The sequence below is a fragment of the Tupaia chinensis genome, unplaced genomic scaffold, assembly GCF_000334495.1.
Source record: "Tupaia chinensis unplaced genomic scaffold, TupChi_1.0 Scaffold141165_1, whole genome shotgun sequence".
Taxonomy (NCBI): domain Eukaryota; kingdom Metazoa; phylum Chordata; class Mammalia; order Scandentia; family Tupaiidae; genus Tupaia; species Tupaia belangeri.
Genome location: NW_006201028.1, coordinates 1,470,810 through 1,483,298, shown reverse-complemented (window position 1 = coordinate 1,483,298; position 12,489 = coordinate 1,470,810). Strand labels below are relative to the sequence as shown.

Here is a 12,489-nt window from a genome sequence, read left to right as displayed (position 1 = left end):
CTCTCTCTGTCTGTCTGGCGAGTGCACGCGCCCTATAGCGAAAAACCTCTTCAAAAAATAAAAAAATAAAAAAATAAAAAATAAATGGATAAAATAAATAAAGTTAAATAAAATAATTCTTTAAAAAAATTTAAACAAACTAATCAAAGTGTCAATTTTAAAAAGTGGATTATCTGTGAAGGCAAGAATTTTCAGTGGCATATTATACCTATTTATGTTTTTTGATCTTGGGCCCTGTGATCTTATATATTCAAAAAATTAAATAAAGTTTGTGGGGCCAGTAGCTGGTGTGGTAGTTAGGGTGCTGGAGCTGGCATCTGGGTTTCTCACTTTCCCTTTCTCTCTCTCTGGTCAAATTAAAAATAATAACAATAATTACAAATAAAATAATAATTTTTAAAAAAGTAAAGTCTGCAAATTAATTTATTTTCTAAGTATCCAATTAGAATGGTAGGAAGAGCTAATATTACTGAGTACCTCATATATACCTAGGCTGAGTACTTTATATACATTATCTCATTCGATCCTTATATCAACCTTATGGGGTAGATACAAATGTCACTTCTATTTTTAAAATTATTTTATTTAACTTTATTTATTCATTCATTTATTTATTTCAATTTGACCAGAGAGGGATAGAGAGAGAGAGAGAGCAAGCTGCCAGGTCTGGGACTTGAACCGTAGTCAGCCACATGGGAGTCCAGCACCCTTAACCACTAAGCCACCTGCCAGCCTCCTGTCACTTCTATTATATAGATGAGGAAAAATAGTCTCTGAGGATAAGTAGCTAAAAAGTTGCCAAAAATAGGATCCAACCTGAAGTTTGTGTATTTAATCACTGTACCTCACTATACAACTGTGTAACAGTTATTTTTCTTTCCTTTTTTCGGAGAGGTTTTTGCTATAGGGCACATGCACTTGCCAGAAAGACAGAGACAGAAAGCGAGAAATCACCCCCCGGGAGGATGGCTATGCCACAATCCCTTCTCCTCCATTCTTCTTTCAGGATCTTGGGCATGCATGCACACGCCCCCAGCATGAGTTTAAGCCACCGGGTCCAGGACTAGAACCACGGTCAACTACATGGGAGTCCAGTGACACAGCCATTACGCCAACATCTGGTCCCAATAGTTATTTTTCTTTATTTTTTTAGAGAGTTTTTTGCTATAGGGTGCGTGCGCTCGCCAGACGGACAGACAGAGACAGAGAGACAGAAAGCGAGAAATCACCCCCCAGGGGGGATGGCCACGCCGCAATCCCTTCTCCTTCATTCTCCTCTCAGGATCTTGGGCACGCAAGCACACACGCCTGGCGTGAGTTTTAAGCCACCAGGTCTGGGATGCGAACCGCGGTCAACTACGTGGGAGTCAGTGACATAGCCATTACGATAACTGCTGGTCCCCCAACAGTTATTTTTCTTAAATAATTAAAGAACTATTTATGTAATTTTATTATTATTATCATTTTTTATTTGCTATAGGGCATATATGTTCACCAGAGAGAGAGACAAAGTGAGAAAGCGAGCTGTCACATCCGGGACTTGAACTGCAGTTGTCCATGTGGGAGTCTAGTGCCTTAACCACTTTGCAATGTGTAATTTTTTTTGTTTTAAAAAGAATTATTTATTTAATTTTATCTATTATTATTACTAATTTTAAAAAATTTGTTACAGGGCATGTGTGCCCACCAGAGAAGGACAGAGAGAGAGAGAGGGAGAGAGAAAGCAAGTCACCAGATCCGGGACTTGAACTACAGTTGCCCATGTGAGATCCAATGTCTTAACTATCCTGCCAATACTGGCCCCTCTGTGTAACAGTTTTAATACTGATATAGGCAATGGCTAATATAACAGAAAAAAGAAATGTACCTGCTGCCCTTCTGTACCCTCTGCGGTAACCATAGCAACAGAGTGTGTTCCGGCTGAGGAGATGACTGCGTCGTGAGCAGGGACTGTGATGGGCGTGCCGTCCTGTGTTACCATTGTGATGGTGTTGCCGATGGCCTGCATGTCGGCCTGAGATATGTTGACCTGCAATACATGGTGTTTTACAAATCAATGTTTCCTGTTTTATTTGGCAATCTTAATTAAGGACTGAGCGTAATCCTTGTGTAAGTTTACTCTGTGGGAACAGATAAACCTTTTATAATAAATTCTTTCAGTCTTCAGGAAAAAATCTATATTTCTTTTTTTTTTAAACTAGTTGTAGTTTTTTGCTCTGTAAGTTTATTAACTTATTTCTTCCATGAGAGAGAGCGAGCGAGACAGATAGGTACTATCAACAGGGTCTTGATACTACAATCCACCTCCAGTTTCAACCAGCCCCAGATCGTGGACCCATGTGTGTCCAATGTACTCAGGGAAGTTTCTGGACACAAACCCAGAAATCTCATATGGATAAGCCTTGTAGAGAATTGCATTTTACTACCTGGGCCCCAGAAATACCTAACTTACTTTCTTTCTATCTATATTTTTAAAAAGCATTTATTTATTGGGACCAGTAGTTAGCGTCATGGCTATGTTGCTGGACTCCCATGTAGTCGACCGCGGTTCATGTCCTGGACCTGATGGTTTAAAACTCACGCCGGACGCATGTGCGTGCGTGCGTGCCCAAGATCCCGAGAGGAGAATAGAGGAGAAGGGATTGCAGCGTGGCCATCCCCCCCTGGGGAGTGATTTCTCGCTTTCTGTCTGTCTGTCTCTCTCTGTCTGTCTCGCGAGCGCACACGCTCTATCGCAAAAACCTCTCCAAAAAAAAACCCCAACATTTATTTGTTTGTTTGTTATTTCTAATTCCTGAAGAAAGAGAAAGTTACGTCTAGAGGAAATAATGCTGGGATGGGAAGACAGCTATTTTCAAATAAATGAAGAGGAATTAGATTTATTCTGTGTGGTGAGAGAGGGGCCATGATAATGATGACCAAATACAAGAAAAAGTGTTAGGGTTGATGCTGAATTCAAATTGGGTTAAGTTGGGGTCAGCAGGTGGCATGGTGGTTAAAGGCACTGGATTCCCACATGGCTAACTGCAGTTTGAGTCCTAGATCTAGCAGCTTGCTTCCTTGCTTTCCCTGTCTCTCTCTGGTCAAGTTAAATAACAATAACAACAAATGGAATTAAATGAAAAAAAAAAAACAAAAAACTGGGTTAAGTAAATATAGTTAATATTTTATTTATTTTATTTGCCAGAGGGTATGTACACTTGCCAGAGAGACACAGAGAGAGTGACTATAAGAAAGCACCCATGAGGGACCACCAGGTGGCGTGGTGGTTAAGGCACTGGACACTCCCACATGGCCAACCAGGGTTCAAGTCCTGAATCTGGTGGCTTGCTTTCTTACTTCCTCTCTCTCTCACTCTCACCCTCTGTCTCTCTCTGGCCAAACTAAAAAATAAAATGAATGAATAAATAAAATAAATAAATAAATAAAAAAGGAAAGCACCCATGAGAGATTCAGCTGATTTCACTACCACCACAGACTGGCTCTAAGTATTACTCACTGTGTGAATCAGTGATGTCAAAGGGTGGGGGTATGAATGGGATGGTACAAGTGCTTTGTATTCTCTAATCCTCAATACATTTTGCCTCCTAGTTAATACTAGCGTGCTAATAGTCATTAAAACCAAGAGTGGGGGGCCAGCAGGTGGCGTGTTGGTTAAGGCGCTGGACACACTCACATGGCTGACCACGGTTCAAGTCCTGGACCTGGTGGCTTGCTTTCTCACTTTCCTTCCTCTCTCTCTCTCTGGTCAAATTAAAAATGAATGAATGAATGAATGAATGAATGAATTTTTTAAAAATCTTAAAAAAAAATAAAAACACCAAGGGTGGATTAATCATGAAAGGTAAAAACTCTAAGAGAGATGGGTAAGAGAGAGTTCTCCACGGAAGAGGCAGATACAGGAGAGTAAAGAAACACATTATAACTCATTTTCCTATTTCCACCAGATCCTAAGACTCCTAAGACACTTTAGGCTAGAGCTTAAAAATGAACTCAAGGTTTAATTATTTTAGGCTAGTGGCATCTGGGGAAAAAAATGACAAGTTTGGCTATCAGAACAATCATTACACTGTTTTTCTTGGGGACATCAAGATAGCCGTTCTGTCAACCCTGTGAAGCTTGCTGAATGAACTCCCTGATCTGGGTAAGGAGAGAATCATAATCTGGACATTTTACAGGTTTGCTCCTCACTGATTTCCTAGGATCCCTTAGTGATACCACTGTATTCTGATCACCTCGGCTAAGGCTCTGCTGATTTCTCCATCGCACCCTCTAGACTGAGTGAACCACCATGTCCTACCCCTTCTCTGAGCTGTGTATCACATGGATCCATTACTTTTTTTTTTTTTTTAAGAGAGAAATTTTTGCTATAGGGCATGTGTGCTCACCAGACAGAGAGAGGTGAAGGGACAGAAAGAAAGAAATCATTCCCCCCAGGGGGGATGATAATGCCACAATTCCTTCTCTAGTATCCTCTCAGGATTTTGAGCATGCACACAACATACCCGGTGTGAGTTTTAAGCCATCAGGTCCAGGATTCGAACCACAGTTGATTATGTGGGAGAACAGCAACATAACCATCAAGCCGCATGCTGGTCCTGGATCTATTATTTTTCATGCCCTCAATCTCACTGTGGTTCTGACCTTCATTACCTCCCCTTTGAGTTCTACCAAACACCATTTAGAGTCTGCAGGGTCACAAACATTCCTTCCTTACTAATCTCCAGGCATCTAGTTTTTTTTAGTTGGTTATTGAAAAGCCTTGAGAGGTCAGCATACAGACTGAAGTTCAAACTTTATACCCTTGATACACAAGACTTCCCTTGATGGAGACCCAGTCTGCCTTTAACCTGAGTTTGGAAAAATATTTTTAAAATGTATTTGACTTTTGGTGGATACTTACGTGTTGAGTCCCGTCTTGGGATATGAGTGTAACTTGTTGACTCAACCCAGACTGTGTAACTGTGGCTACTTGTGTAGACACAACATCATCCCCTTCGACACCTGTAACATATGTGATCTGGGACCCTTTAAGAACATCTTCACCTTGACCTGTTTAAAACAAAGGAACCAAGTGTTTGACCAACCAACCAATCTGCTTAGAATACAAGAGAGCTTTTAAACATTTTTAAAGAGTGTATTATATAAATTTAAAATATATTTGTATATTTCCTAAATCATAAAAATGACTTCCAGGACCACCTCCAATGCTTTCACCTCCACTTCTGCAAAGCCAAACCAAATCAAAGCAGACCAAATCACACTTTTCCACGTGTTCTAATATTATTATTCTCTAGCTGGAGAATTACGTGATACCATGCATATGCATTAGGGGCAGGCAAGGGAGGAACTGTACAGAAAGACCGACTGACAAATAAGCTTATGGGTGTACCAAACACTCACTGAATTACTGCAGTCGCTTTTGATAGTGATAAGACAATCTTCATAAACATTAACCACAAAACCAGAATGCTTTGTAAACACAACCTATAGATACTAACTTAATCTTTAACATGAGTGAATGATTCAAGTCATAGGTACACAATAACATCAAAGTGTAAAGACAATGTAATGCGTATTATCTGGGTTAAGGTTAATCATTGAATAAGTGACAGAATAGGAACCGTCACCCATTTCTTTACTTTATAAAGAACCGGCAAGTAACCAGCAATTTCAACAGTCCATTACTGCCGTACTTGGCAACCAGGAAGATTGCTGATCTTTTCTATCACCTTCTACTCCTCATGAAGCCAGAAAGAGAGATTTTTCTCCCTTCATAGAAGGACCTAATACACTTTTCTAAGAGTGCTGCTCAAAGTCAATGTTTGACATATAAACGGCTACAGTCAACAAAAAGTAATTTCCATGATAGTCATGGCTTCAGTTTTGTTCTGTTCCACAGCTAGTTATACATCATTACCCCAATGAGTTACAAAACCCAAAAAAGGAATATAAATTCATCTCTATTCTTGGAAAAGCAATCTCACTTTATTTATTTATCATAATTCTAGGGTGATTTATTTTTTAGAATTATTTTATTTATCTTTACTATTTTTTTCAATTTTACCAGAGAGGGACAGAGAGGGAGAGGAGGACAGAGAGAGAGAGAGAGAAAGTGAGAAAGCAAGCCACCAGATCCAGGACTCGAACTGTGGTCAGCCATGTGGGAATCCAGTGTCCCTACCACCATGCCACCTGCTGGTCCCTCACTTTAGTTATTTTAAAAATAAAATGTGTATTATTGTATTACAGTCTACTTTCTGAAATACGAGAACTTCTGATAATCTGAATTATAGACATTTAAGGAAGAAACTGAGAATGCTTTAAAAAACAAAACAAAACAAAACAGTTGGTCCAATCATGGTGATATAAGTGGGAGGGCACTATCACGCGACGACAGAGGTCATAATGGAAGGCCTGGGTTCTGTTTTTAGCCCAACCTAGACAAGGTGGCTGTGGTGGCATGTGCCTATGGTTCTAGCTGACTGGCAGGCCAGGGCAAGAGAGACTGAAGTGACAAGACCTTGTCAAATATCAATCAATGCCTGTTTCCTTTCTTTCTCTCTCACATACTCTCTCACATAGAAAAAAAAGTTTTATAGGGACCGGCAGTTAGCATAATGACTATGTCACTGAACTCCCATGTAGCTGACCGTGGTTCAAATCCCGGACCTGGTGGCTTAAAATTACTTTGGGCACATGTACGTGTGTGCCCAAGATCCCAAGAGGAGAATGGAGAAGAAGGGATTGAGGTGTGGCCATCCCCCCGGGAGGTGATTTCTCGCTTTCTATCTCTCTGTCTCTCTCTGTCTTTCTGGCGAGCGCACACGCCTGTCGCCTCTCTCTTTCTGGCAAGTGCACGCACCCTATAGCAAAAAAAACCTCTCCCCCCCAAAAAAAAAGTCTTATATAAATTACATTTGGCATCATTAAAACTTGCTTTCTAACTGAAAGGATTCAGCAATTGTTATAATATCTTATCCACGTTTTTCTTAACAATTTTCAAATATACAATCTACTACTAATTATAGGTTGTACATTAATTCTCCAGAATTTATTCCTCCTGTCTAACTGAAATTTTGCACCCTTTGACCAATAGCTGTATTATCTAACCATGCATGCTTACAGTGTTTCAGCTTGAGATAATATAGCACTTAAGACTGAAAAAATTGCAATTTTCATATTATCACCTGGCAAATATCTAAGAAGACAAATTATAACTACAGGAAATAATTTAAGCAGGTGTTCAGTTCTTTCTCTTAGTCTCCAACTAACCTTTTTCACTTAAATGTTTTCCAATGCTTTATTATCAGTTGTTAAAAGTGAGAAAAGGGGGCCAGCAGGTGGCATAGTAGTTAAGGCGCTGGACTCCCACATAGTTGACTGCAATGTGAGTCCCTGACCCAGTGGCTTTCAACTCATGCTGGGTACCATGCACTTGAGTGCCCAAGATCCCAAGAGGAGAATGGAGAAGGGAATGCTGCAAGGCCATCTCCCCTAGGGGTGATTTCTCACTTTCCCTTTCACTCTCCTTCTCTCTCTAGAAGTGCACACTCCCTATGGCAAAAACCTTAAATATTTTTAAAACAATGTGAGAAAAGATGCTCTTTTTTTGGTCTTTTTTTTCCCCCCCTCCCTATAGAGTGCATGTGTTCGCTGGAGAGAAAAACAAAGAGAGAAAGGAAAAATGAGAAATCACCGCCCAGGAGGATGACCACGCCACAATCCCTTCTCCTCCATTCTCTTATTGGTATTTTAGAAACACGTGCATGCACACTTGTTGTGTTTTTCAAGCTGCCATGTTTGGGACTTGAACCACGCAATTGACCATGTGAGATCCAGTGCTTTAACCATGCCACCTGCTGGACCTAATTTTGTTTTTTGTTAGAGGCATATGTGTTAGCTGAGAGAAACAGAGAGGGAGATGAAAAAGCTCTCTTCATGGGGAATGGTCATGCCACAACCCCTTCTCCATCTCTCCCATCTCTTGGGCTTTTGGACACATAGGCATGCGTGCCTGGCATTTTTATTTCAAGCCGCTGAGTCCAGGACTCAAACTGTGCAGTTGTTTGTGTGGAATCCAATTGCCTTCACCACACCATAGGCTGGCCCTAACTGTGTTTCTTGTAACATACCTAATAGTACCTAGATTAAGGAAGCGTTATTGGAAGTGTTTCTCTGCTCTTATAATTAAGACCAACAGTCTCAAAGTTTGGCTGGCTTGCCTCACTCCCCAGCCTCACTGCACACCACCTTGAAAGGCAGAACGGCCATAGCCGCCAGGATTCCTTCAGTATCGCCAACTATTGGTAACTTTGCCCTCCCCAACCACATGGCTTTCTGCACAGGTTACTCCATCCAGAATGGTCTCTTGCATTTTTTCCCTGTTTTCCTTCTCTCCCTGAATAACTAACCCCTATTCATTCTTCAGATCTCTCCAGAAATAACTTCCTTGGCGAAGACTTCTCTGAGCCCCTAGATTAGACTAAGCTCCCCTCTTATATGTCACAGAGCACAGAGTACCTTTCTTCAATAGCATTTCTCACAGTTGTACATTATGTTTGTGTGATTACATGGATGAAGCATTATGATTTCAGAAAATGCTATGAACATAAATAATGCTCCGAACTGTTGATTCTCAAACTCAGAAACACACATAACAGACAAAACCCTCACCTGGAGGAGGCTCAAAGAAGGCTTCCTGCTCCTCCTCGATGGGCTCAGTGTCGTTGTGGGCTGTCCGTTTGTGCATGGCCAAAGTGGAGATCTGCTTGTATGTCTTCCCACAGTGGTTACAGTTGTATGGTTTGGAGTGAGTGTGAACGACGTGGTGTTTGTACAAACTGGAATACTCTGTAAACCTTTTGTCACACCCAGGAACTGTACAAACATATGGCTTTTCTCCTAAGTAAAAACAGAAGACATACACACGAAGTCAATTTTCACAAATGCAGGCATAATTATTCCATACCTTCCAAGGGAGGAAAAAACCTCTAAAAACAGTCACCAAATCCTTTTGCATCCTACTCAAGAAGACTCCCTAGCTATGGTTTCCACTTGGCAGAGAGGAAGTCTGCATCCTGAGTGGTGTCCCTGTGCATCAATACCAATTCCTCTTAACTTTGGGGGGATAGAACAGTAAAACCAGAGATGTTGCCCAGTAAGTCTGGAGATGCTGTCTTGCTCTGGTGAGACAATAATTTACTGTTTCCTGTCATTAGATAATTTAAATATATACTAAAAAAATGACAATAATAAGTGCAATTTAGGGTACTGCTGCGTGTGATCCTGGAGCAATATGGGAGATCTCAGAGTTCAGATCCTGGGTTGACCTAAAGGTACCAGGCAAACCTGCAGGTACAGCAGAAGGAAAATGTAACATGGCAACAAGACCCTGTCAGTAGTCCCCGTCTCTTTCTTCTCATAAATAAATAAACTGAAAAAACAAAAACAAAAACAAAACCACTTCCCAAAAGGCAAACTATAAATAAACAAAAAATAAAGAGCAGTAACACTTTAATTCTTGGGCCAACAGGTGGTGTGATGGTTAAGCTGCTGGATTCCCACATGGCCAAACTGTAGTTCAAGTCCTGGACCTGGTGACTTGCTTTCTCACTTTTTTTTTAAATTTTATTTGACTTTATTTATAAAAGAATAATTTTATTTGACTTTATTTATTTACTTACATTAATTTGACCAGAGAGAGGCAGAGCGAGAGCAAGAGAGAGTGAGAAAGTGAGAAAGCAAGCTGCCGGGTCCAGGACTTGAACCATAGTCAGTCATATGGGAGACCAGAGCCCTTAACCACCATGCACTTGCCGGCCTCCCACTTTCTCTCTCTCTCCTTCTCTCTCTCGTGAGCACACATGCCCAATAGAAAATTAAAAATAAAAAAATAATAAATTAAATTTAAACACTTTCTTATTCCATGAAATAATTTGAGAACACTTTAGGGAATCTATGTATTCTTAGTGTTTTTTATTATAAAAAATTTCAAACACAAAAATAGAGACAAATGGTATTCTAAGCCCTTGTGTACTAATCATCTAGCTTCAACTATTAGTTCACGGCCAACATCACATCATTTATTTACTACATATTTTTCTTTAATTCCTACCCAGGATTACTCTGAAACAGATCCAGAGCACAGTACATTCAATTAGTAAATATTTAAGATTATATATCTGAAAGATGGAGCTTTTAAAAAATGCAAGTTAAATGAATGACAATTACCTAATATAAAATATCTAGACAATACTAATGTGATGGTATGCAGACTTAAAACTGAAAGCCATTAACTAAATTAACCTAAAGTGTAGTTTTAATGAATACTTTAACCATACACATGGGTAAAAGTGGGGGAGAAAGAATAAATTAATTAAAGTAACTCATATACACAGTGTTTGACTATGGCCCTTAGTTTTCCACTAGGTGATGGGAAGAACTCAAATCTGGAACTCTTTTTAGTATGTTTGTCCACCACAGTAGTATAGGTAATGCAATTCTGAAAGTGTATTAGATGAAATAAAAGAGGAAGCAAGTGAGTACGTGTTTTAAGGTTGGCAGAAGCCAGGGCTCACTGTGGAAGAGGCATACAGATATGGGATGGAGGGTGGCGGAAAAAGAGCCCTGTGGGAGGGATTGAAATTAGAGGTATAATTGCAAACTTGTGATTCCTAACATGTGCTTTTTGCAAGTGTGCATACACAAGCATGCCTAGTTCATTTTCATTTCATACCCTCTTTGTTTACCTTTTCTCGAGGTACTAAATGCAGTAAAACCACCTAGGAATAGTAAAATCTCATACTAACATATGTAGTATGTCTTACACAGAAAGGAACTGGAGACTGCATCCTGGCCCCTGCCCAGTCTATTCTCAAAGCAGGAGATGTGGTGAGGGCAAAGGAAATGGCAGCCAAGTGTAACTTGGAAAAATCAGTCCAGCTGATAGTTAGGTAACAGCAGAAACCGTCACTAGGTGGCACCAAACCACAGTCAAGAAGTGAATGAATCTGGATTGAGGGTTTGATTTTGAGAGAGATTTTTGCTATAGGGTGCGTGTGATCGCCAGAGAGACAGAAAGCAAGAAATCACCCCCCCCCCCAAGGGGGACTGCAATCCCCTCTCCTCTCAGGATTTTGGGCACACATGCATATGTGCCCAGTTTGAGCTTCAAGTCACTGGGTCCGGGACTTGAACCACAGTCAGTCATGTAGGAGTCCAGTGATGTAACCATTATGGCATCTGCTGGTCCTGAGGGTTTTTTCCCCCCTCATAATATAGAGAGAAGAGGGAAATGGAGGCAGGGAGAATGAAAGGGAAGGAGAGGGAGGAAGGAAAAAAGGAAGTGGAAGGAGAGTTGGAGGGAGGGAAGGAGGAACACCCTCTGCAGGGTTTCCTCCCTGCAATGCCTTTCCTCCAGTCCTCCAGGGTCGTGGGCATGCACACACAGGTCTGGTGTGTTTTCAGGTCTATTGGACCAGGGATTCAAATGGTGGTTGTCATATGGCTTGTAGCTCTACAGGTCAGTAAACCACCAGCTGCACTACAAGAGTTAAGCCAGACTGAGCTTTTGAATTCCCTAATGGTATGTCGCATAGCTTCACCTGGGTCACCTTATCAATCCTGTAAGAACGAACTGACATTTTACAGGACTGTGTCATTACAATCCACTAACAGCATAGTGTGGTATTTACTGTAGTACTTACTTGACCATTAACCAACCTTTTCTTCCAGCCTAGAACTACCTCTTGGGTCAGACCCACATTAGTAACTACTTACTAAATATCTCTACTTCAATGATTCTCAACCATGACTACATATAAAAGACCAAGGGAGCTTTTATTACATGTTAATGCCTGGCCTCAGCCTATCCAGTACAACTATGCCTGAATCTCTGCAGACAGGAGCTGAGGAACTGGTGTACTTTAAAAGGTGAATCCATAGTACAGTCACATTTAAAAGTACTGCTCTACCTAAATGTCCCAAACATATCATAGACATTTCTCTTATCAGACTCTAAGTTGCCCATAAAATGAGCTGAATGGCAAACTATCAGATAAGGAGTCTGTACTCCATTCCTTTATATGAGAAAAATAACACTTTCCATTCTCATCCAAAAAAAAAAAAAGTCCAATTTCCCCAAATATCATAAAAGGGCTATTAAATATCTATATTATAACCCATCAAAAATGCATGTGTAATTATGTTGCTGAACTCCCACATAGTCCACCACAGTTCAAGTCCTGGGCCTGGTGACTTAAAACTCATGCCAGTCACATGCATGTGCGTGCCCAAGGTCCTGAGAGGCGAATGGAGAAGGGGTTGCAGAGTGGCCATCCCTCCTAGGGGCTGAATTCTCACTTTATGTCTCTCTGGCAAGAGTGCATGACCTACAGCAAAAATCTCTCTTAAAAAAAAAAAAAAAAAAGAAAAGGCGGGGGGCTGGCAGGTGGTGTGGTGGTTAAGGTGCTGGACTCCCACATGGCT

General features: G+C 40.7%; 1 protein-coding gene across 1 annotated transcript in view; it reads right to left on the bottom strand.

The window, feature by feature from the left end:
* ZNF143 (zinc finger protein 143) overlaps nucleotides 1–12,489 on the bottom strand; it is a gene marked incomplete in the record, with an annotated part of 82,390 nt that overhangs the window by 4,412 nt on the left and 65,489 nt on the right. The window contains 3 exon segments of the mRNA XM_027766106.1: nucleotides 1,868–2,029; nucleotides 4,904–5,052; nucleotides 8,677–8,904. Of these exon segments, the coding sequence (XP_027621907.1) occupies nucleotides 1,868–2,029; nucleotides 4,904–5,052; nucleotides 8,677–8,904 (539 nt within the window).